This window comes from Schistocerca piceifrons, chromosome 2 (assembly GCF_021461385.2).
Source record: "Schistocerca piceifrons isolate TAMUIC-IGC-003096 chromosome 2, iqSchPice1.1, whole genome shotgun sequence".
NCBI lineage: Eukaryota > Metazoa > Arthropoda > Insecta > Orthoptera > Acrididae > Schistocerca > Schistocerca piceifrons.
The window spans coordinates 22,765,017-22,791,252 of NC_060139.1; the positions used below are offsets into that span (position 1 = coordinate 22,765,017).

At 44.7% G+C, this 26,236-nt stretch overlaps 1 protein-coding gene across 1 annotated transcript in view; it reads left to right on the top strand.

Moving 5' to 3' along the window:
* LOC124772873 (brain-specific angiogenesis inhibitor 1-associated protein 2-like) overlaps positions 1–26,236 on the top strand; it is a 591,718-nt gene that overhangs the window by 505,301 nt on the left and 60,181 nt on the right. Inside the window, exons 6-7 of the mRNA XM_047249356.1 lie at positions 14,176–14,376; positions 22,304–22,498. Of these exons, the coding sequence (XP_047105312.1) occupies positions 14,176–14,376; positions 22,304–22,498 (396 nt within the window). The remainder of the gene's footprint in view (positions 1–14,175; positions 14,377–22,303; positions 22,499–26,236) is intronic.

A 26,236-nucleotide genomic window follows, 5' to 3' on the forward strand; every position in this document is an offset into this window, starting at 1 on the left:
TCTAAATCTGGCTTTCGTATAGAACTACACACCGTCAAACATATAGTTTCCAGTAACGACTATACCTCTGCCCAGTACCAAAGTGTGTAGTGAAGAAAGGTCTGTATTATTAAAGCGCAAAATGACAGCTCCAACATTTATTAACTGAACACGTAGAGCTTTTTAATATATTATTTAAAAGAAACAAAGCGTATATGCCAAGGAAGAGAGTAAAACAACTTACATAAGCACAGTAATACAAAAAGTAGCTCTGGTAACTACTTAGGCAAGGGCACATCTACAAGGTACAAGTCGTCAGTACTTAAGTTCCATGTTGGCTACTCTGTTACGAGCTAGAGGCCTATATGAAAGTGACTCATGTCATCTGAAAAATAAAATGTATTGCCACTGGCCAATTGTTGTCCACCTAACTCGCGCCTGTGGCTGTCAGACTCCTTCCAGCCCGCCGTACATAAGAAGGTTACAAAACGGCCCCAATTGGAAGTTAAACTCTTCAAAATGCATTAACAATCCACCAACCATACCCCGTTAAATAATTAATATTTACTCGAGAAGATATCTTAAAACAAAACCCACTCAGACCATGGTACAAAATTTTACAAACATGTCAGTAACATACGTTAAAGTAACACCACATTAGATTACTATTGCACGATACTTGCTTTCCGCAAAGCCTTGGAGGCATCCTAAACTTGAAAAATGGCACCTCTGTCGTTTATGAAAGACGCCTTCGACCGTTTTTACGAGCAAACATCACTACACAAAACTTCTGCTCAGTGGTTCGCTTGAAGTTGAAGTTTTGAATAACTTGATTGAAATGCTGACGGAAATATGGCGTTTCTGTGTGAAACCTTGTTAAGAATTCTACATAACAACAACAATTACATCCTAAAAACATGAAAATATTACTCACTTTACTTAATAATTCGATTCTATGGAATGCTGGCCCATCATAAGTAATACGAAATTAAAATAGCAATTTTATCCAACCTATCTCTCCTAAGTAAGATTATAGGAGCGATACGCAGAGCGTCTATACTCACCAGAGTCTCAGAAGGGAATGCGTAACCGTCTCCCCTCGTCCGGCGTCCACACACGGTGACCAGAAGGGCTCAGAGAGTCAGCACAGGTGCTATTTGCCAACCTAACGGCGCCTGATAACGCGCGAGGAACTTACGTCTCTGTGGTCAAGTGCAGCCGCACCCTGCTTAATACCACGGTTGGCTAAACTGCATCAACACATTCATAGACCCACAGCAGGCAGCCCACGCATACATCAGCAGACGACCGCATTCACACTTGCAGACAATACTAAGAATGATAATTTTAGTAATTAGCTATATTAAACACAATTTCGAATAATGAATTTAAATTGATCTTCCCTGAGTGTCGGAGGGACACTCAGGTGTGTTGTGTCAAGCCGTGTACCGGCTCACATGGAGCCATTACACCATCATGGGGAGGCCCAGTTATATTCTAAGGCCCTAAGATAAAATAACTTACAAGACCGAGTTGCTAACCATTACAAGATACTTCTTAAAATAAAATCCATAAAAATTTACATCACACCCTCAGGCCTTCACTGTGGCCCAGAACATTAAATCAGCTTAAGACGTAAAGGACCAGTGTAAAATTTGTGTCAAGTTACCACTCGTTAGAGCTGGCTCGTAGAACATTAACGCCCAACACCCAAAGAGGTAACAACTTCACAAACACAAGCCACTGTGCCTAGTTAGCTGTGTCAGAAACAGCCACAACCAAATCAGAGGGCCGCGCGGAATGGCCGCACGATCAGAGGCGCCATATCACGGATTTTGCGACCCCTCCCGCTGGATGTTCGAGTCCTCCATCGGGTAGGAGTGTGTGTTGTTCTTAACATAAGTTAGTTTAAGTTATTTTATATAGTGTGTACGTCTAGGGACCGATGACCTCAGCAGTTTGGTCCCTTAGGAATTAACACACACACACACACACACACACACACACACACACACACACACACACACACACACACCATAGGCGCCGCCTGAGAGCTCTGGACCAGATTACATGCTTAAATCCAACCACACGAGTTAGCAAACGAAACCTCAGACAGCCAGTATGAAATACACAATCTAGTAACGGGAATACTCTCGTAGATAGTCTAGATTAAAGAAACTTCCTGGCAGATTAAAACTGTGTGCCAGACCGAGACTCGAACTCGGGATTCGCAGGAGAGCTTCTGTAAAGTTTGGAAGGTAGGAGACGAGATACTGGCAGAAGTGAAGCTGTGAGACCGGGCGTGAGTCGTACTTCGGTAGCTCAGTTGGTAGAGCACTTGCCCGTGAAAGGCAAAGGTCCCGAGTTCGAGTCTCGGTCGGGCACACAGTTTTAATCTGCCAGGAAGTTTCATATCAGCGCACACTCCGCTGCAGAGTGAAAATCTCATTCTAGATTAAAGAAGCCTCTTTAGGCAACAGAAGAAATGTACCTTCTTGTATGTCATATTCCTTAGAATGCCTAACCATATCCATTCAAGTAACATTTTTCCCTCCTGTATGTTCAGTTGTACTTTTATAATACTCCGAAGTATCGTAGATAATTGCCATTCATGTAGTGCTGGGCGGTAATGCGGATTCCGGTACAATTACACGCCTAACGACGTGCTGCAGTAAAACTGGCCAACATTCCTACAACTACCACGGCACACTTCCCGCAGCTCCACCCTGTAACGGCAACCGGCATGTTACAAGTACTGCAGGTACCTTCTAGGTCGCAGGCCCACAACAAACTGCCCACCTTGGCCATTTCCGGCACTCTTCACGGCAACCGCTTACAGGTTTCGCCACCGCACGGAGCGGAACATCCCCATGACAACTAACAAGTGTCGCCAAGTAATGCAACCCTGATTAACACATTACAAAGAAGAAAATACGTACATTTGCACTGCTTCTGTACGCTGGGCAAAAAAAACCAGCCGTTAGGTGCAAAAACTGTTGCATCATTCTCTGTGGCCAAGAGCCTAACTTCTTTTGAGGAGTTTATGGTACAAATCTCTCTAAGCACTATGGGACTTAACATCTGAGGTCATCAGTCCCCTAGACTTAGAACTACTTAAACGTAAGTAACCTAAGGACATCACGCACATCCATGGCCGAGTCAGGATTCTAAGCTGCGACCGTAGCAGGCACGCGGTTCCGGACTGAAGCGCCTAGGACCGCTCGGCCACAACGGCCAGCCTGAGAGCTCGGAACCAGTTTACATACTTAAATGCAACTATAAAAGTTAGGAAACGAACCCTCAGACAGCCAGTATGAAATACACAATTTATTAACGGGAATACTCTCGTAGACAGTCTAGATTAAACAAACCTCTTTAGGTAACAGAAGGACTGTACCGTTTGTATATCATATTCCTTGGAATGCCTAACAATATCCATTCACGTAATTTTTTCCCTTCCTGAATGTTCAGTTGTACTTGTATGATACTCCTAGGTATCGTCGATAATTACAAGTCATGCAGTGCTGGGTGATAATCCGGATTTCGCTACAATTACACACCATACAGCATGCTGCAGAAAAAGTGGCCAACATTCCTACCGCTACCACAAGACACTTCTCGTAGCTCTACCAGCAAACGGCAGCCGGCAGGTTACAAGTACTGCTGGTACCTTCTAGGTCGTAGGCTCATAACAAACTGTCCACCAGGCCACTTCCGGTACTCTTCATGGCAACCGCTTACAGGTTTCACTACCGCACGAAGCGGAAGATCCTCATGACAACTAACATGTGTCGTCAAGTGATGCAGCCCTGATTAACATACTACAAAAAAGAAAATGCGTACATTTACACTGTTTCTGTGCGCTTTGCAACAGAAACCAGTCGTCAGCTACAAAAACTATTGCATCATCCTCTGTGGCCAAGAGCCTAACTTCTCTTGAGGAGTTTATGGTTCAAATAGCTCTAAGCACTTTGACTTAACATCTGAGGTCATCAGTCGCCTAGACTTAGAACTACTTAAACCTAACTAACCTAAGGACATCATGCACATCCGTGGCCGAGGCAGGATTCGAAGCTGCGACCGCAGCAAGAGCGCGGTTCCGGACTGAAGCGGCCTAGAACCGCTCGGCCACAGCGGCCGGCCTTGAGGAGTTTACAACAGACCCTTGCACAGTTACTTCTTGCGAAGCTCGGACGTATTTCAAAGACGGAATCGATAAGGTCGGTGTAGGTGGCGCTCGCTCCCGGGAGGGAGCGTCCACTCTGGCGGACTGTCGCCCCCTGCTGAGACAGGTAATGGACGCTGAGCGCCGCGCTTAAGAGGCCGTTGTTTGCGCCGCCCCTGCTGGCTGCAGCGTGGCTGATCCTCTGGCCAGCTGCGCCTCCCACGGCGCTTACCGGCGGCCCGCCAGCTGCTTGGCCCGCCTCAGAGCCCCACGCAGGTTGTGACACCTGCTGTCGCCGGGAGGGGCGCCGTCCTCCGTCCACTTCTTTGTGTGCGTATCCTGCTGCCTGCGGGGCGAGACAAAGCCGAAAATCGCATTTTCGAAATGGTGCGCGCCCACCGGGAGATATCCATTTTGTTCTCCACTGGCTGCTTTCATCTCCATTCCTCACAGGCACCGCCGTTCTCTAGCCCTTCTGTAGTTTTCCCCGCTTCTCCAGACAAGAGAGCAGGAATGTCTTCTGAGAGAGGATAGCGAACCGCGCAATTCGCCAACGTCAGGCCGGAATTGAAGATATCGACTATAAAGGATGGTTAAGGGGCAGGGCGACGAGAAACAGTTACTATATGTAGAGCATAGTGCGTTGACAGTTCCGCTACAACTGAGAATTGGCAGCTCCATTTCTAACTGTGACCCAGCGCTTCTAGGCGCTTCAGTCCGGAACCGCGCTGCTGCTACGGTCGCAGGTACGAATCCTGCGTCGGGCATGGATGGGTGTGATGTCAGGTTAGTTAGTTTTAAGTAGTTCTAAGTCTAGTGGACTGATGACCTCAGATGTTAAGTCCCACAGTGCTTGGAGACATTTGAAACATTTCATGGATGATTTGGCAGAGGGGAACAAACAGCTTGGTCATCAGCCCCATCAGATTGGGGTAGGATTGGGAAGGAAGTCGGCGGTACTCTTTCAAAGAAACCATCCAGGCAATAGCTGAAGCAATTTCGGGAAAAAAAACGGAAAACCTAAATCACGGTGACCCGACGCGGGTTTGAACCGTCGTCCTCACAAATGATAACATTCTCAGGATGTGTACCAGAAACACTACTACCAGTAACAGTAACGTGTGCTGTGTTCTTGCCAGGAAAATGCTTCCAAGGGGCCATTTGTACACATCCGAGAGTGAAAGAGATGACTACGACTCAGACAAAACTGCTGAATATTTTCCTGAACACAAATGCGCTTCGCCGCACGGTCTACGGCGCCTTGTCACGGTCCGCGCGGCTACCTCCGTCGGGACTTAGAGCCCTCCATCGGGCATGGGAGTGTGTGTTGTCGTTAGCGAAAGTTAGTTTAAGTTGGATTAAGTAGTGTGTAAGCTCAGGGACCGATGACCTCAGCAGTTTGTTCCCATAAGATCTTACCACAAATTTCCAAAAAAAATTTACAAATGCTCTTCAAAAGTTCTTGCTAATAATGTAAAAGTGAAACATTATTTAAGCTAATAAAGAATGTTCAGTTGTGTCCCTTACCATAGTTTACATGAACTCACATGACAGAGTGGTGGAAGAAATGTATAGGATATTCCTTAACACTGTTTATATTCTGTAGTAAGGCAATAATAAAATTGATTATATACTGAGCTGAATTTTAATTTCTAAGGTTGTTATACCATATTGGTACAAAAATAGGTAATGCAAATCTTGGTATCATAAGCTAAAACACCTTGGGCCTCATAAAAGTTTTTGAACGGTATCGAAGTAATGTTTCATTGACTCGACCAGCAAGTAAACAGTGGTAACTTAATGCTAACCCATGTTGAGTGTACTCAGTTTGTGTGTAAACAATGTTAAGTGCACACTGACGTATTTCAAATGGTTCAAATGGCTCTGAGCACTATGGGACTCAACTGCTGAGGTCATTAGTCCCCTAGAACTTAGAACTAGTTAAACCTAACTAACCTAAGGACATCACAAACATCCATGCCCGAGGCAGGATTCGAACCTGCGACCGTAGCGGTCTTGAGGTTCCAGACTGCAGCGCCTTTAACCGCACGGCCACTTCGGCCGGCTGACGTATTTTAAGAACAACACTGTTCACAGAATTTACGATTTAAAAAAATGAATATTTGAAAACAGTGACTTATCCCAATAAACAAATCACATTGGATATGTTTTAAATATGTGATTTATGGAATTTTATTGAACTTTTACTGCTCAGTTTCTGAAAAGAAGCAATTGATCCCTTAGCATTGTTTACATTCGGGATTCTCGATTATCACGTGACTTTAGTATAACACTCCAACTTACACCGAAATTTTAATAGAATTATTTCACCTGATCTTACACATTTGTTTATTATTAGCAGATGAATAATTTACGATGGTATGTGCTCAAATCGATTTTATGACAGGAAGAAAAATTACGTAGCATAGGTAATTTGCTAAATGCCTAATTATGACTATTGTGCCAGAAAGAGGCGCATTATGTGTTGAAAAGTCTCGAAGATACTACTCTGTCAGTTATTTCTCAATCTACGACATGTACTGTCACTAGAATGATACCCCATTATTCTCTTTTCTGCTGCTTATATAAAGGATGTCCATAATTAAAGTTCTGGTTTCAAGACACAGTAGGGAGAGGACCTCAGAATGACATCAAATTTGAATGGCACATTTGTTGTGTACGACTTCATACACAACGGTGAGCGGAGGTTGGCTACGGAGCGGTGCAGCAACTGTCTTCATACAGGGTGTTTCAAAAATGACCGGTATATTTGAAACGGCAATAAAAACTAAACGAGCAGCGATAGAAATACACCGTTTGTTGCAATATGCTTGGGACAACAGTACATTTTCAGGCGGACAAACTTTCGAAATTACAGTAGTTACAATTTTCAACAATAGATGGCGCTGCAAGTGATGTGAAAGATATAGAAGACAACGCAGTCTGTGGGTGCGCCATTCTGTACGTCGTCTTTCTGCTGTAAGCGTGTGCTGTTCACAACGTGCAAGTGTGCTGTAGACAACATGGTTTATTCCTTAGAACAGAGGATTTTTCTGGTGTTGGAATTCCACCGCCTAGAACACAGTGTTGTTGCAACACGACGAAGTTTTCAACGGAGGTTTAATGTAACCAAAGCACCGAAAAGCGATAAAATAAAGGATCTGTTTGAAAAATTTCAACGGACTGGGAACGTGACGGATGAACGTGCTGGAAAGGTAGGGCGACCGCGTATGGCAACCACAGAGGGCAACGTGCAGCTAGTGCAGCAGGTGATCCGACAGCGGTCTCGGGTTTCCGTTGGCCGTGTTGCAGCTGCGGTCCAAATGACGCCAACGTCCACGTATCGTCTCATGCGCCAGAGTTTACACCTCTATCCATACAAAATTCAAACGCGGCAACCCCTCAGCGCTGCTACCATTGCTGCACGAGAGACATTCGCTAACGATATAGTGCACAGGATTGATGACGGCGATATGCATGTGGGCAGCATTTGGTTTACTGACGAAGCTTATTTTTACCTGGACGGCTTCGTCAATAAACAGAACTGGCGCATATGGGGAACCGAAAAGCCCCATGTTGCAGTCCCATCGTCCCTGCATCCTCAAAAAGTACTGGTCTGGGCCGCCATTTCTTCCAAAGGAATCATTGGCCCATTTTTCAGATCCGAAACGATTACTGCATCACGCTATCTGGACATTCTTCGTGAATTTGTGGCGGTACAAACTGCCTTAGACGACACTGCGAACATCTCGTGGTTTATGCAAGATGGTGCCCGGCCACATCGCACGGCCGACGTCTTTAATTTCCTGAATGAATATTTCGATGATCGTGTGATTGCTTTGGGCTATCCGAAACATACAGGGGGCGGCGTGGATTGGCCTCCCTATTCGCCAGACATGAACCCCTGTGACTTCTTTCTGTGGGGACACTTGAAAGACCTGGTTTACCGCCAGAATCCAGAAACAATTGAACAGCTGAAGCAGTACATCTCATCTGCATGTGAAGCCATTCAGCCAGACGCGTTGTCAAAGGTTTTGGGTAATTTCATTCAGAGACTACGCCATATTATTGCTACGCATGGTGGATATGTGGAAAATATCGTACTATAGAGTTTCCCAGACCGCAGCGCCATCTGTTGTTGAAAATTGTAACTACTGTAATTTCGAAAGTTTGTCTGCCTGAAAATGTACTGTTGTCCCAAGCATATTGCAACAAACGGTGTATTTCTATCGCTGCTCGTTTAGTTTTTATTGCCGTTTCAAATATACCGGTCATTTTTGAAACACCCTGTAGGAAAGCTGTACAGGAGCAGAAATGATTAGTGAACAAGTAACACTAAAAACAGAATATTTAATTGACTTGTATTTCTCCAAACATATGAAGACTCATTACAAATGATACAGCAAGAAATAGAGTCCGTGTATCGGAGTGTTACAAGCAAGAGGCTCCAAGCGCGAGACGGCTGGGTCACTGCTGGCTGCCATCCTATATCGTGGCTGCAGAGGGCGCTCGTAGTCCAGAGCTGCTGGAAGCGTGGCTGAGCTGGCGTGCTCCAGTGGGTCTTCCGAATCCTGCCTGACAGCTACCAGCGTTGGACGGAAATTTGCTACTCATTTATTAACTGTGACACGCCTGTGGGGGAGGTGTGGACACGTGATACCTCAATACAGTGTATAGCAAAAAGAATCATCCGATTAGGCATGTCTACATTTCTGAAACTAATGAACATTTATAATGAATTTTGTTTTTTGATGAACGGGAAAGTCAAAAAGCTTTTTTTTTTTCGTACCTTTTCATAGGCGTTCAACATGCCCCCCTTGAGGTGCATGGCTTATGTGAATGCGGTATTCATATTGTTCCCACATCGCAGCGAGCGTGTCTTGAGTTACAGCTTCCACAGCTCCTATTGTGCGATGTCTCAGTTCATTCATTGTTGCTGGTAACGGAGGCATAGAAGCAGAGTCTTTTATAAGCCCCCACAAGAAGTAATCACATACAGAAAGGTCCGGTGACCTTGTAGGCCAGTAACATAAGGCTGAATCATTTGGTCCAGTGCGACCGGTCTATCGTTCAGTAATCCTCTGATTTAAAAATCCCCACACTTCTAAATGCCGGTGAAGCGGTGCCCCCCAAACTGTTGGTAAATGAAGCCTTTCAAATTAGTTTTTCAGTTGTGGGAAAAGAAAGTTCTCCAGCATGTCGAGATATGTGCTTCCTGCTCTCGGCAAAGAAAAATGGACCATACACCTGTTATCACGAAACAGCGCAAAACATATTAAATTTTGGAGAGTCCCCCTCATGTTGTACAACTTCAGGTGGTTGTTCCGAAACAAATATTCTCACATTATGACAATTCACCTTTCCATTTTATTGGAATGTTGCCTCGTCACGGAACACTAAGCGTGGAAAAAAACTGTCATCCTCCATCTTTCCAACAACGAAATTACATAACTCCGCCGGCTGCTGTGGCCCAGCGGTTCTAGGCGCTTCAGTCTGGAACGGCGCGACCGCTATGGTCGCAGGTTCGAATCCTGCCTCGGGCATGGATGTGTGTGATGCCCTTAGGTTAGTTAGGTTCAAGTAGTTCTAAGTTCTAGCGGACGGATGACCTCAGATGTCCCACAGTGCTCAGAGCCATTTGAACCATTTAAACAGAACACACGTTGTTGTTTGTCACCTTCACGAAAAGCTTGCAGTAGCTGAAGTTTGTATGATTTCATGTGCAAGCATCGACACAACACACGCCAGACGGACATCGGGTCCATGTTGTGCTGTTGAACTGCACGGCGAAAGGATTTCTGCATACTCCTTATGAAACTATGGGGGATGCTTTCGACATCTGTGTCAGACAATCGAGGACGGCCCGACGATTTGCGTTTACACAAACAACCTGTTTCTCGGAATTGTTCATGACATCGTTTAATGCGCTGTGCTGTAGGAGGATCCACACCACACCTAGTACGAAAGTCACGCTGAACAGTTAATACTGAGCGACGCTGCGCAAAACGTAGAACACAAAATGCTTTCTGTTGTCCCGACACAATTTTTACTAGAACTGAAGTGGGCGCGCCTCTGCTACTAGCGGGAACCATGTAAAATTTGAGTGTTTGCTCTTTCCAATAGTACGTTGTTCACGCACATGTCTCAAACAACACAATAGTTATAATTCTTTTAAAAATCGGATCATTCTTTTTGATACACCCTGTATTATTGATTTTTTGACACAGGTGGAAACGTCGAGCAACAAAAAAGTTTAACAATAATGTTACCAATAAATGGCACTGTAAGCGTCTTAACGTCATTGGGGTCAGCTACAAATGACAGATGAATCGCAATACGACGGCTATGGTTTTAGTTGCACACTACTGTATCTGTACTGCTCAGTCTACATGCCTGTACTAAAACTCTGCTGCAGAGTGAAAATTTCATTCTGATGCCTGTACTAGTTCGACAATCAGAAGTTGTGGCACTGTTTACTTGGGTAAGCCTGTCCACTACGGAAAGCGTACCACATCGCACAGGAAAAATCAGTTTTTTAATGTCCTGAGGCCAAAAAACATATAAAAATCAAAATTACAACGGGTTTTGATTGTCCTGGGATCAAATAGCACATAAAATGCGAAATAGCATCGGTTTCTAACTATCGTGAGACTGATGCAAAACCAGTTCAATATGCTGTCCACCGTTTCCTGTCGAAACCTGAAATCGAGAAACACCATCTTACACAACTGATAGGATTGTCTCAGGGTTCACGTTCAGCATGTTTTGCGCAATACGTGCCTTCAATTCATCTACGTTCATAATTGGAGCACTCAGCACAACATCTTTCAGAAACCCACAGCCAGAAGTCACACGGATTAAGAACGGACGATCTAGATGGCCAGACTGAAGGGAAATAGCGGCTGATAATTCTATCATTTCCGAAATACCTCTGCAGCAGCAGCTTCATTCGCTATCCAATGTGTGGAGGAACGCCGTCTTGCACAAAAATGATCCTGCACTCGCGCATCTACACTGTTGAAGGGTTGGAATGACGTTGGTGCGCAAAAGAATCTCATAGCGTTTACCAATGACGCTGCACGAAACAGAATATGCAGGATTCCTCTTCTCGAAGATTACGGGCCTACGATAAACGAAGCCGTCAACCCACACCACACCACACCACACAGTCACCTTTACAGAATGAAGTGGTACTGACTGATGTGCATGCGGATTTTCAGTTGCACAACATATGCTGCAGTTCGCCGAATTGGCATATCCTTGGAGATGGAAATGGTCTCGTCTGTCCAGAAAATGTTCCATGGCCAGTCATTGTCCACTTCCTTGGGTGGTTCAGATGGTTCAAATGGTTCTGAGCTCTATGGGACTTAACATCTGAGGTCAGTAGTCCCCTAGAACTTAGAACTACATAAACCTAACTAACCTAAGGACAGCACACAGGATCATGCCCGAAGCAGGATTCGAACCTGCGACCATAGCAGCAGCGCAGGTCCGGACTGAAGCGCCTAGAGCCGCTCGGCCACACCAGCCGGCTTCCTTGGGTGGAAGAAATTCCAGATCGAACATTTGTCTTGCCGGTAGATCAGCAGGAAGGAATTCCTCAACATGGGTGACTGTGTATGGATAGCAATGCAGGACGTTTCGTAGGATTCTATGCATCGTGTACGCAGGCAAATCAAAAGTTTGTTCATTTCCCCGTGCACTGCACCGCTCGATCCCTCACGAAACTGTTGTGGCCACGTCTCCTAGCCGGCCGGAGTGGCCGAGCGGTTCTAGGTGCTACAGTCTGGAACCGCGAGACCGCTCCGGTTGCAGGTTCGAATCCTGCCTCGGTCATGGATGTGTGTAATGTCCTTAGGTTAGTCAGCTTTAAGTAGTTCTAAGTTCTAGGGGACTGATGACCTCAGGAGTTAAGTCCCATAGTGCTCAGAGCCATTTGAACCACGTCTTCGACAATCGTCGGATTAGCTACTTTGTCGGATCAGCTGCTTTCCTCTCTCCACCACACTGCACTTCAAAAGGACCTGTCATTTCGAATTTTGTAATTACTTTCTCCTTACCCTTAGCATACTTCGGAGGAACTCCTTTGTTCATACCCTTGAGTGTCAGGAACTTCTGGAGTGCTACTGGCGCACAGTAATCGAACTGTAAAAGAGGTTTACCAGTAGCGCGCGCTCCGTGGAGACAGTTATGCGAGGCGTCTCTGATGCAAACCGAGGAACAGCCGTGTGCAGCACGTTTGTTGGTGCACGTATTCTGACCTTTGTTTTTAGCTCCCGGGTCAGCACGTCTGACCCGGGTTTGATTCCAAGGAGTATCAGAGTTCTTTTTGAAACTTCCTGGCAGAGTAAAACTGTGTACCGGACCGAGACTCGATCTCAGGACCTTTGCTTTTCGCGGGCTAGTGCTCCACCATCTGAGCTACCCAAGTATGACTCACGACCCGTCCTCACAACTTCTGTTCTGCCAGTACCTCGTCTCCTACCTTCCAAACTTCGCATAAGCTCTTCTGTCAACCTAGCAGAGATTTTTTATCGCTCGGGGACTTCTCATCATCATCGAAACCCAAGTAGTCCACTGAAAAGACATGAAACTCGACGGCCGAACATCTCCGGATGGGGACTCCCGTCATCAGTGCCATGCGATCTTTCCATTTCAGCTCATTAGCGGCATTTATTTCATATACATCTACATCTACATGATTACTCTGCAATTTACATTTAAGTGCTTGGCAGAGGGTTCATCGAACCACAATCATACTATCTCTCTACTATTCCACTCCCGAACAGCACGCGGGAAAAGCGAACACCTAAACCTTTCTGTTCGAGCTCTGATTTCTCTAATTTTATTTTGATGATCATTCCTACCTATGTAGGCTGGGCTCAACAAAATATTTTCGCATTCGGAAGAGAAAGTTGGTGACTGAAATTTCGTAAATAGATTTCGCCGCGACGAAAAACGTCTTTGCTGTAATGACTTCCATCCCAATTCGCGTATCATGTCTGCCACACTCTCTCCCCTATTACGTGATAATACAAAACGAGCTGCCCTTTTTTGCACCCTTTCGATGTCCTCTGTCAATCCCAGCTGGTAAGGATCCCACACCGCACAGAGGACGAACGAGTGTACTGTAAGCTGTGTCTTTAGTGGACTTGTTGCATCTTCTAAGTGTCCTGCCAATGAAACGCAGCCTTTGGCTCGCCTTCCCCACAATATTATCTATGTGGTCTTTCCAACTGAAGTTGTTCGTAATTTTAACACCCAGGTACTTAGTTGAATTGACAGCCTTGAGAATTGTACTATTTATCGAGTAATCGAATTCCAACGGATTTCTTTTCGAACTCATGTGGATCACCTCACACTTTTCATTATTTAGCGTCAACTGCCATCTGCCACACATATAGCAATCTTTTATAAATCGCCTTGGAACTGATACTGGTCTTCGGATGACCTTACTAGACGGTAAATTACAGCATCATCTGCGAACGACCTAAGAGAACTGCTCAGATTGTCACCCAGGTCATTTATATAGATCAGGAACGGCAGAGGTCCTACGACGCTTCCCTTGGGAACACCTGATATCACTTCAGTTTTACTCGATGATTTGCCGTCTATTACTACGAACTGCGACCTTCCTGACAGGAAATCACGAATCTAGTCACACAACTGAGACAATACCCCGTAGACCCGCAGCTTGATTAGAAGTCGCTTGCGAGAAACGGTGTCAAAAGCTTTCCGGAAATCTAGAAATACGGAATCAACTTGAGATCCCCTGTCGATAGCGGCCATTACTTCGTGCGAATAAAGAGCTAGCTGCGTTGCACAAGAACGATGTTTTCTGAAACCATGCTGATTACGTATCAATAGATCGTTCCCTTCGAGGTGATTCATAATGTTTGAATACGGTATATGCTCCGAAACCCTACTGCAAACCGACGTCAATGATGTAGGTCTGTAGTTCGATGGATATGCCTCGGAATGTTTGCTTCGTAAGTTGAGGAGACTATGAGTTTGTGCCCGCTGTGTTTCAGAGCGAGCAGAAGCGCTTTCTCCAGCAGCACAAGCAGCGGTCGGAGACGTACAGCAAGGCGGCGGCGGCGGTGAAGAAGCAGCGCAAGAAGACGCGCACGAAGCCGCCGTCGGTGGCGCTGGACCGCGAGGTGAAGAGCCTCCAGGCGCTGGAGGAAGAACGCGCCAAGCTGGACGCCTTCTGCGAGGCCAGCCTCAAGACGGTGAGTCGCTGGCGACGGTATGCTCTCCTGGTCGATCAGTGTCTACGGGAAAACAGTAATGGCGTCTTGAGTCTGCCACGAACAAGCCACTTTGTCTGTAGTCGTCGGACTAATTGCAGCAACAGCCCAAGACCATCACCCACATCAAATACATCTGAAGTGGCATTTTTCAACCGCCAAGCACTTCTGTATTTACCGCTTGTTTCTATCACATTTCTTCATCATTCTCGCTAACTACAGTCCAACTATGCCAGCTGTTCCCATTCTTCAAACGAAATTCCTCTTACAGGACCCTCCCCATTTAGTAAACTATAGATATAACATCGCAGGGCAGTCCGTTCACTTGAGGCATACGGCACAGCTGTGCTGAAGTTGGCTCTACACTTACTTCAGTTTGTCAACACCAAATGAACGAATTGGAATACTGTCATCCAGTTGCACCGTATACTTTGGCCAAGATGGAGTCACGATTTGTGTAACATCTCACACAAACTTAAATACATGTACAAATTTACATAGTGCGTTTAGAGAATTAACAAGCTTCTACAAGTACTACACTTGGTGATCAGAAGTATCCGGACACCTGGCTGAAAATGACTTAAAATTTCGTGGCGCCCTCCATCGGTAATGGTGGAACTCAGTATGGTGTTGACCCACCCTTACCCTTGATGACAGCTTCCACTCTCGCAGGTATACGTTCAATCAGGTGCTGGAAGGTTTCTTGGGGAATGGCAGTCCATTCTTCACGGAGAGCTGCACCGAGCAGAGGTATCGATGTTGGTCGGTGAGGCCTGGCACGAAGTCGGCGTTTCAAAGCATCCCAAAGGTGTTCTATAGGATTCAGGTCAGAATTCCCTGCAGGCCATTCCATTGCAGGGATGTTATTGTCGCGTAATCACTCCGCCACCAGTCGTGCAATATGAACAGGTCCTCGATCGTGTTGAAAGATGCAATCGTCATCCCCAAATTGCTCTTCAACAGTGAGAAGCAAGAAGTTGCTTAAAACATCAATGTAGGCCTGTGTTGCGATAGTGCCACGCAAAACAACAAGGGGTGCAAGCCTCCTTCGTGAAAAGCACGACCACATCATAACACCACCGCCTCCGAATTTTACTGTTGGCACTAGACACGACGGCAGATGACGTTCACCGGGCGTTCGCCATACCCGCACCCTGCCATCGGATCGCCACATTGTGTACCGTGATTCGTCACTCCACACAACGTTTTTCCACTGTTCAGTCGTCCAATGTTTACGCTCCTTACACCAAGCGATGAGTCGTTTGGCATTTACCGTGATGTGTGGCTTATGAGCAGCCGCTCGACCATGGAATCCAAGTTTTCTCACTTCCCGCCTAACTGCTATGGTACTTGCAGTCGATTCTGATGGAGTCTGGAATTCCTGTGTGATGATCTGGATAGGTGTCTGCCTATTACACTTTACTATCCTCTTCAACCGTCTGCGGTCTCTGTCAGTCAATCGGCGAGGTCGGCCTGTACGCTTTTGTGCTGTACGTGTCCTTTAACGCAGGTGACACCCAATCACCTGACCACATTCGAAGTCCTTGAGTTCCGCGGAGCGCCCCATTCTGCTTTCTCACGATGTCTGACTACTGAGGTCGCTAATATCGAGTACCTGGCAGTAGGTGGCAGCACAATGGACCTAATATGAAAAACATATGCTTTTGGAGGTGTCCGGATATTGTTGATCACATAGTGTATGTATGCCAAAGCACGCACGTGCACAACATGCTTCTTAACTGTAAATGGTTTTATTTTTGACAGACCTGTGTATAATTTGCTGCACTTTATCCTCCATAATGACAACATGGCATGAGATACTAATTCACAGTGAAACATGTTTTATAACAAAATTTTTTGACGATATGTAAATGTACAGCTTCCATTTCTGTATTTGTAACGTGAAATAAAATTTCCTTTCTCAAATATTTTTTCATGAATTATGATGGAAGATACATTATGCATTATCTTAGAGACCAGAAGATGACAGTTACAAGTGTCGAAACCGATTGTGAACAATGAAGACTATTTTATGCGATGTTGACTATTGAAAGATTTTTCCTAAGTAAAACATAGATTGCTCCCTCTACGTTCTCAGCATGACAATATTCAGCCTTCGTATAGCTTTCCTTTGGACTCCTCTGATGGAATCATCGCTTGGCGGCCCCAGTCAGATGATGGCTGTAGACTTCCAGCTCTGTGTTTTAGGAAACTGAGTTGATTACCGGCGGTAATGTTTCTGTCGACAACGGATGACATTGTGAGAGACGCACAGCAAATGATATGCAAACACTTGCCCACTGTTTTGATTCAGTGTAGAATTAGTTGTGTTTTTCTCAGTCTGAACATGTATTCAACCTTGAAAGTTACCTCAGACTGCAAAAATGTCAAGAAGACTCCGGGGTAACTTTTCCTGGAACAAGGTTGCCTATCAAATCGATGATAGTCGCTTGTCTCAGAAAAGCTAGTAGGGCGAATGTATGTGGACGTTCCGGCTGACTTTCGGCGTTAAGTGATGCCCTACCGGAAAATATCCACGCATCTTTGCTACCTTAACCAAGAAAGTAGCCACGAAAACGGTGTCAGCAAACTGGAATGTCTTATGGGAGTCTTTGTACAACCACAAAGGAGCAAATTCTGTCCGTAATGCATTCACGTTGTGCATGAACTTCGAAAACAGTGGAAAACGACTACTTTACTATCAATTTTATTTGCGTTTTATTCGAAGCAGTGTTTCGGTGTAGGACTATGTTTTCTACTCTGATGAAGCAAGGTTTCACCTGTGGCAGGACGACTGAGTTTGGAGTTCAGAAAACTCTTTCACTTTCTGTGAGACCCCAGTGCACTCACAGAGGGTTGGGGTTGGTGTGCAGTTTCGAGCAAATGAATAGTAGGCCCTATTTTTTTCGGAATTGGGAAGAGCTGAACGTTACCAAAACATTATCAGGCAATACTTAGAGTTGCTAGAGCCTGGCGAACTACACTGTTGGATGCAGTAGTTTGGTGCAACAGTGGTGAGGGCGAATAGCAGAATCATAATGTTGCTTGAGTTCGATAGGGGACACATCATTTCAGTGACCTATGCCGCCAACAACCCTGGATTTATCTTCCCACGCACTTTTCTGTTTGGAGACATCTGAAGAACGATGTCTATGAGAACAACCGTCACACAATCGACCAACTGAAGCACAACATCGATCACGAAACAACCTGGATAAGTATAGCGACCATCCAAAAAGTAGCAGCTAACATCAACAAACGTGTTGAGGTATGTGTAGCAGCATATGAAGGACATTTCCAGCATGTATAGTGAGAAAATACCTATTGCAAGTGACAAAAGTTTGAATATATTAATAAAGATTTGAATTTTTTAAATTTCGGGTTGCGTAACTTCGGGCTCACTCTGTATAAGTAACGTTGTAATAATGTCAACAACATATGTAAAAATGCGAAATCAATATAAATGAGTTAATAAACTGACAAACTGAAGAAAGAAATAGTCACAGGAAAAATTTAAACTGCCTATAGGAAGAGTAAAGTAACTAAGCAAACATAGCGAGTAAAGATGTTTATGTTCATGGCTAGCTTATGTATAACGCGTAGCTGAGCAGCAGCGGAGAAGATCGATGCGCAAGAATTTTTTAATTATGTTTTAGAACCGTTCGTCGCCTTCTGATGTCAATGTAATTGAGACATGCGAGTAATTATAGCCAGTCACTCAATATTCCCTGTAAGCGTTTCGGAGGATTACATTTGAATCATCACATAGTTTCATTTAAAATCGGCGTTACATAGACGGTTGTACGCGTAATTCTCTGGGCATCCCGTGACCGCTGGATTAACATCATATTGGGTACCAGAAAATCTTTGTTACTTTAAATTTCAATAAAATCACCCGATGAAGTAGTAATATACACTCCTGGAAATTGAAATAAGAACACCGTGAATTCATTGTCCCAGGAAGGGGAAACTTTATTGACACATTCCTGGGGTCAGATACATCACATGATCACACTGACAGAACCACAGGCACATAGACACAGACAACAGAGCATGCACAATGTCGGCACTAGTACAGTGTATATCCACCTTTCGCAGCAATGCAGGCTGCTATTCTCCCATGGAGACGATCGTAGAGATGCTGGATGTAGTCCTGTGGAACGGCTTGCCATGCCATTTCCACCTGGCGCCTCAGTTGGACCAGCGTTCGTGCTGGACGTGCAGACCGCGTGAGACGACGCTTCATCCAGTCCCAAACATGCTCAATGGGGGACAGATCCGGAGATCTTGCTGGCCAGGGTAGTTGACTTACACCTTCTAGAGCACGTTGGGTGGCACGGGATACATGCGGACGTGCATTGTCCTGTTGGAACAGCAAGTTCCCTTGCCGGTCTAGGAATGGTAGAACGATGGGTTCGATGACGGTTTGGATGTACCGTGCACTATTCAGTGTCCCCTCGACGATCACCAGTGGTGTACGGCCAGTGTAGGAGATCGCTCCCCACACCATGATGCCGGGTGTTGGCCCTGTGTGCCTCGGTCGTATGCAGTCCTGATTGTGGCGCTCACCTGCACGGCGCCAAACACGCATACGACCATCATTGGCACCAAGGCAGAAGCGACTCTCATCGCTGAAGACGACACATCTCCATTCGTCCCTCCATTCACGCCTGTCGCGACACCACTGGAGGCGGGCTGCACGATGTTGGGGCGTGAGCGGAAGACGGCCTAACGGTGTGCGGGACCGTAGCCCAGCTTCATGGAGACGGTTGCGAATGGTCCTCGCCGATACCCCAGGAGCAACACTGTCCCTAATTTGCTGGGAAGTGGCGGTGCGGTCCCCTACGGCACTGCGTAGGATCCTGCGGTCTTGGCGTGCATCCGTGCGTCGCTGCGGTCCGGTCCCAGGTCGACGGGCACGTGCACCTTCCGCCGACCACTGGCGACAACATCGATGTACTGTGGAGACCTCACGCCCCACGTGTTGAGCAATTCGGCGGTACGTCCACCCGGCCTCCCGCATGCCCACTATACGCCCTCGCTCAAAGTCCGTCAACTGCACATACGGTTCACGTCCACGCTGTCGCGGCATGCTACCAGTGTCAAAGACTGCGATGGAGCTCCGTATGCCACGGCAAACTGGCTGACACTGACGGCGGCGGTGCACAAATGCTGCGCAGCTAGCGCCATTCGACGGCCAACACCGCGGTCCCTGGTGTGTCCGCTGTGCCGTGCGTGTGATCATTGCTTGTACAGCCCTCTCGCAGTGTCCGGAGCAAGTATGGTGGGTCTGACACACCGGTGTCAATGTGTTCTTTTTTCCATTTCCAGGAGTGTACTTCGAAAAGCGTAGTGCCATTATAAATAAAGTGACTAAATACAGTTATTTATATCTGTAAACTGATATCAACAGAAGTAACTGTTATGCTTAATATAAAACATTTTCAATCAGAGCTCAAGTTAACTGTAATAATGAACAATCAATTAATTTCAGTTTGTCATTCATTTCTTTAACTGTGGAAATTATTATACCTCTCATAGAGCACTTAATTACATTAAAGATAAATGTTATCAAATGATATGAATCATTATCGCAACAGCCACACGAATCTTCATAACCAGACGGCGTTTCATTAAAGTAATAAAATTCCTATTGTTTCCTTTTCTATGTACTTTAAAGGTACTGTGAATACTCACCTGCAGAAAAAATTATGTTGAGACCTGGAAACGATCACGTTCTTCGTCTTTGTGACATTTTCTACAAATTATTTATGCAATCGTAAATCAAAATTTCATTTTCATATATATTTGCACTGGATACTTGGTTTATGTTTTAAAGGTATAAGTATCATTATTAAAACATAAACTCCTAAAACTGGCATAAACAATAAATGAAAAGTGGTAAAGCAGGAATGGCTAGAGCAGTAAAATGCTTTACAATAACAAAGAAGAGTTATTTGAAGAAAATACACTGAGGTGTATACACATCAGTAGCTTAGATGGTAAGCTAGTATTAGACTAGGAAGAGAAGGCTGAAAGGTAGAAGAGAGCAGAGAGGGACTATAGAAAAGAAGTACAATTAATTACAGTATTACTGAAAGGGAAGAGGAAGTTGATGAAGATGGGATGGGGAATGCTATACTACGACACGAGTTTGACACAACTCTAGAAGACCTCAGGCTTAACAAAAGATTTTAAATGGACGACTTCTCCAAGTAATCACTAAGATATGTGGTTAATCAATTATGACAAAACTGATTGAACCGACATCTAGTCTTTATGAGACAGGTGAAATATCCTCGGGCTTCAAGGGGAGTGTAATAATCTCAATTCAAAAGAAGGCAGGTTCTGACAGATACTTCCGACTTAATAAAAAATGCAAACCAATAACACAAATTACATATACCATAGTAGGACATGCAGAAGCTAATCCTGAGGAGAATCAGTTGGATTCCGGAGAAATGTATGAATTCGTGAGGTAATACTGACTCTACGATTTGTCTTAGAGGACAGGTTGAAGGATCGCGATCCACATTTATAGCATTTGAAGATATATAAGAAGATTTCGTAATGATATCTGCATTGCCTATTTGAAGTTACTAATTATCAGGAAAAAATACAAGGAGTGAAGGATTGTGTACAACCTTCGGAGAAATGAGACTGTAGGGATGATTCGAAAGGCACGAAACAGAGAGACTGGTTGAGAAGTGAATGAAATAAGTCGTAACTTATCCTCCATGATATCCAGTCTGTAAGTAGAACAAGTGGTAAGGGAAGCCAAGAAGACTCATTGAAAAGGAATTGATGTTCAGAGAGAAGAAAGTAATACGATGAGATCTGCCGATGACGTGATTCTGTGAGAGACAGCAAAGGAATTGAAAGATTGGATTACAAATATGGGTAATGTCTTGGAAATGTACTATAAAATGTATATAAATAAAAGTAAAATATGGACAATGGAAAGTAGCTGAAATTTACTAACCAATATTGGAGGAATTAATTAGGATATCAGGAGGCGAAATCTGGTACAGTAAACTGTGCGTAGAATTTCTTGTCTGCCCGCCACACTCCCTCCAGGCGGTCAGAAGAATGTTTCTGATCAGTGTTTTTGGATTTGGTCTTCAACGTTACCTACTACAGCCATCCCTCCAGGCGGTCAGAAGAATGTTTCTGATCAGTGTTTTTGGATTTGGTCTTCAACGTTACCTACTACAGCCATCCCTCCAGGCGGTCAGAAGAATGTTTCTGATCAGTGTTTTTGGATTTGGTCTTCAACGTTACCTACTACAGCCATCTAGACTATTTATATCAAGAGGCCGGCCGCTATGGCCGAGCGGTTCTAGGCCTTTCAGTCCGGAACCACGCGGCTGCTATGGTCACAGATCCGAATCCTGCCTCGGGCATGGATGTGTGTGCTGCCCTTGGGTTAGTTAGGTTTACGTAGTTCTAAGGGACTGATGGTCTCAAATGTTAAGTCCCGTAGTGCTTAGAGCCATTTGAGCGATTTATATCAAGAACTCGAAATTTATGGGAAAATTTTATTAGAAGAAGAGATCAGTTAATGGCACATATTCTGAGACATCAAAGAATCGTCAGTTTCAAAAAAGAGGTGGAAGAACGGGCGAGAGGGTGGGGCATAAAATTGCGAAACGAGACAGAGACTTAGCTGCATTAAGTAAAGTCGGTTGGCTGTAAGTTGTGAAGAGATGAAGAGGCTTGCAGAGGATAGACTAGTGTGAACAGCTACAGCAAAATTCGCCTTCCGACTGAAGATCATAGCAACAAGTAAGGTAACGGCAAATTGTGGCACGCAGACATCTTTAGCTCAGTAACGTTATGTGACCGCAATGCCTTTGTGTTCCGTGCTGCGTGATTTAACCTCACTGAAAACAAGGTCCACGTGTTGCAGGCGATGACGCAGGAGCGGAGGCGGTACGGGTTCGTACTGGAGCGCCAGTGCTCGCTGGCGAAGCACTACCTGCTGCACCACACGCAGGGCAAGCAGGCGCTGGAGGAGCGCCTGGACTCGTGGCAGGACGTGGCGCACTCCAGGGAGGCGCTCCCGGAGGGCGTCGAGGCCGTCCTCACCGCCAGGCTTCGCCAGGTGAGTGCCATGTACGCAGGGGTAGATGGTTCAGGTGAGGACCACTCGACGTCGGAGGCATCGAAGCCGGAGCACTGCTACATGTTGGAGAAATGTTTTCACAACCTTTTTTTTTTAACACGGTAAGGGTGTCACTCGCACATGCTGTCTCATAAGGTCCATCTATTTCTTTCTTTATAAGGCGTTCGTTGTCTTTTGTATTCAAATGCAACCTTGTGACGACATCGTCGGAATTTTTTCGGCCATCTTCTTCCGAGTTTTTCTGTTTCTCGCCTTCCATTTTGTGTTTGGTAGCTCATCTTCGGGCGTCTTACTGTATTAGCAGCCTACATAAACCAACACTTTTTAGCAGTCTCACACGCTTTTCATACCACTCCAGTACTTCATGTTTCTTCTAATCCAATACCTGTTATCTGCATCAAATACGGAGGTAAACAAAAAAAGAATACTTTTGTTCTTCATATGGGGTAACCTCAGCTATTAATTAGTAAATGCTAGGGACTTGGTCGGTTTCGGCTGTTATTGCCTGAGTTTCAATCATTTTTATTTATTCACCTCGTAAGTAGCGTGAATAAAAGGTCGCTATATGTAAGAATGGTGAAGCGCACTTTGAGTGTATCCTGATGGCTAAAAGAGCCAAGCGCACTGTGAATAAGAAAATGCTATCCGACATTTAAATCAACGTAAAAGATTGGGTCGCCACGAACTCTAGCCACACAACAAATAGGTTGCGCTGAGTCGGAAAATTATTTAATGTATTCATAATAAAAACTCACAAAAGAACATTCATGCTAAAGTCACTGATAAAGACTGGGATGTAATTATTAATATGATCCAGGCATTGTTCCCGTGAATCAAATATCGAATAAAGTGAAGAGTGCGCGAACACAGTGCATAAGTGCAGTTTGCAACAACATTTCTGAAAACAAGATCTATTCTAGAGCATTTGTTTTAAATAAAAAAAAGGACCCTATTTATTGGACCTGTGCACATGAAAACGCTATGGATGGGCTAACAAGAAAAACTACAAGCTAAATAGCGTATTTAACGGAGACGTAACATCGATACACTGGATAAGATTGGAGGCAAAATTATTTATTCCTTAAATCATTGAAGTAATGCATCTATAGAACTGCTGTTGCCTGGTAACTAAGTACAATCGCTTGTAAAACCCTACACGTTTCACAGCAGACTCGTGTGCCCACGTGGTTCGCGGAGACACACTTTCTACCTGCCGTGGCGAAATTTCAGTAACATAAAACCACGCAGTCGAAATCAGTTAACATTTTACAGAGGACACATTTGAATAGACAACGGATAATGCCAGAGGGCCAACAAACTCTAATATTAATCCATGTGGATGGCTTTCACCGGACATAAAGTAATGAGACAAAGAAAATTCACAAAGAAGCAAAAATTACCAAGAGTCTGAAAAGACTAGAATGCACACATGCGCAGTTGCAGGCACGCAAACATTCACACTGAACCGATGACGCTTCAACATATACAACACTTTTGTGCTACGTTCTTCTTACGGATCAAAATCAAGTCTGCATTAGGAATCAAACTAAAAGTCAGCAAAAGCCGCGCATTCCCTGCTGCGACCCAGCAAATTAATCTTTATAAGATGAAACGCGATACCAAAAAGCTAAAAGCTCCCCTCTTGCTGTGAGACAAAGCGCCACACAGTTAAGTCAACTCACCCTTCTTCGAAGAGACTTCGGCTGCAGACCCTAGCCTAGCTGGAAGCATACTGACACACACTCCAGGGAAAACCAGAGATGAGGTTTCCGCCACCTACCTAACACCGGTAACTTTCACACAAGGGGAACAAGCGTCTTTGCCTATCTGAAAAGTGCAACGCTTGGCCATTCTGTACGACTACCGCTGTCTCGGTAGCAGACTAAACCATTGTATAGCAAAATGAAAGACACCCACATTCATCCACTCACGCATGCCAGAGAGTTCTGTATCACTGGAAAGCAAATAAAATGATAATGAAAGGGGACTACAGGACCCTTTCAATCTTTACACGAATTGCCGTATACCCAATAACATGTAGGCATACTCTCATTATAGCTCCCAATATCCTCCATGGCAGGTGGCATAGATACAGCATGCTCGCCCAAACGCGAATTTTAAAAATAATAGTTACTGAAATAAAGAAACGGTCGTCGTTAACGCTGTTAAGACGTCACAAAACACTCGTCCTCACTTTAGTGCTGCCTGACAAATTTATCAAAAGTAACGCGACACGAAAAGGTACATGACATGTAGCATGTAGCATGTCGGTGTTTCAAAATGACACCTTCTCCACGTATCAAAGTCAAGGGGCTAGTGGTCCCTATCCGTTCTGCACGGGAATAGGGACCGCTGCATCTGTACGAGAATATCCTGAAATCTACTACTTGGTAAGAGTAACGTCGATTTACAGCTGACCTTTTCTTGTGTTATGAAGCTATTGGCAGTAGCTGAATGTGGCAGAGAAACCTGTGCCGACACTATGAGCGCTGGTCAGAAGCACATTCCGACACTGCTGGCTGGTGAAACCTGTCCTTATCACTGTACTCCAGGACTACAAGAGAACAACCAATATTTTCAGTTGTATTTTGTCGTTTTTTCATCATCTTTAACTACAGAATGGTGAGGACAACTTTGCTAGCCTTTTGTCCACCTATTTCATAGCTGAAACAAAACGACTTTTTAATTTTTTATTCTATTTATTATATTTTTATTTATTTCTTATTATTTCATTTTTTGTAACTAATGTCTTTCCCCTTTAATATTTCTATTATTTCATCTTCAAAATCTTATTCGATGATTTTCAGCGCTGATCATGACATGAAAATGTCATTCGTACGTTTCAATCTACGATCGAAAAATATGCTACTAATCTTTAGTACCCTTCTTTAGCACTGGATCTCAGCTTCTTTTATTCTCATCCTTTTCGGTCTTCCTACACTCCATGATTCACTGCCATTCAGTGCTGTTACCGCAACGTAAAATCTCTGAAATTTCTTTCTTAATGGCTACATTTGATAGTCGTATAGATGTTTCATCGAGTAATGCTCTCATAGAAGGAGCTAGGCTCCTTCTTACATCTTCTGAACGTCTTCGTGCTGTGCATTTTCTTCCAAGGTAGCAGAACTCCCTCACTTTATCTACTGCATACTCCCCAGTTTTGATGTTAAATTTGCCACAAATCTCATTTACGCTACTCTGCAACTCATTTGTGTCACCGTGATTAATTTTTAATCGGTACTCCGTGGTTCAGAAGGCTGTTCATGGCATTCAGCAAGTCCTGTCATACTTCGGGACTTTCACAGACGATGGCAATGATAACAGCGACATCTACTGCTGTGAATCAGTATCAGGCCTCTGCGACATCTTGAAGAAGGGCAGCTTTTTGTAATTACAGTAGACAGATCATGATTTCGAGGATGTACATATTGATTCCGTCACAGCTTGCTGCACATATAAGAAAGGTCCACAAAGGTACATTATTCACATTGCTGTGAGAATTTTCAGCAGGCAGTACAGGAATGCCCGCATCTCGTGGTCGTGCGGTAGCGTTCTCGCTTTCCACGCCCGGGTTCCCGGGTTCGATTCCCGGCGGGGTCAGGGATTTTCTCTGCCTCGTGATGGCTGGGTGTTGTGTGATGTCCTTAGGTTAGTTAGGTTTAAGTAGTTCTAAGTTCTATGGGACTGATGACCATAGATGTTAAGTCCCATAGTGCT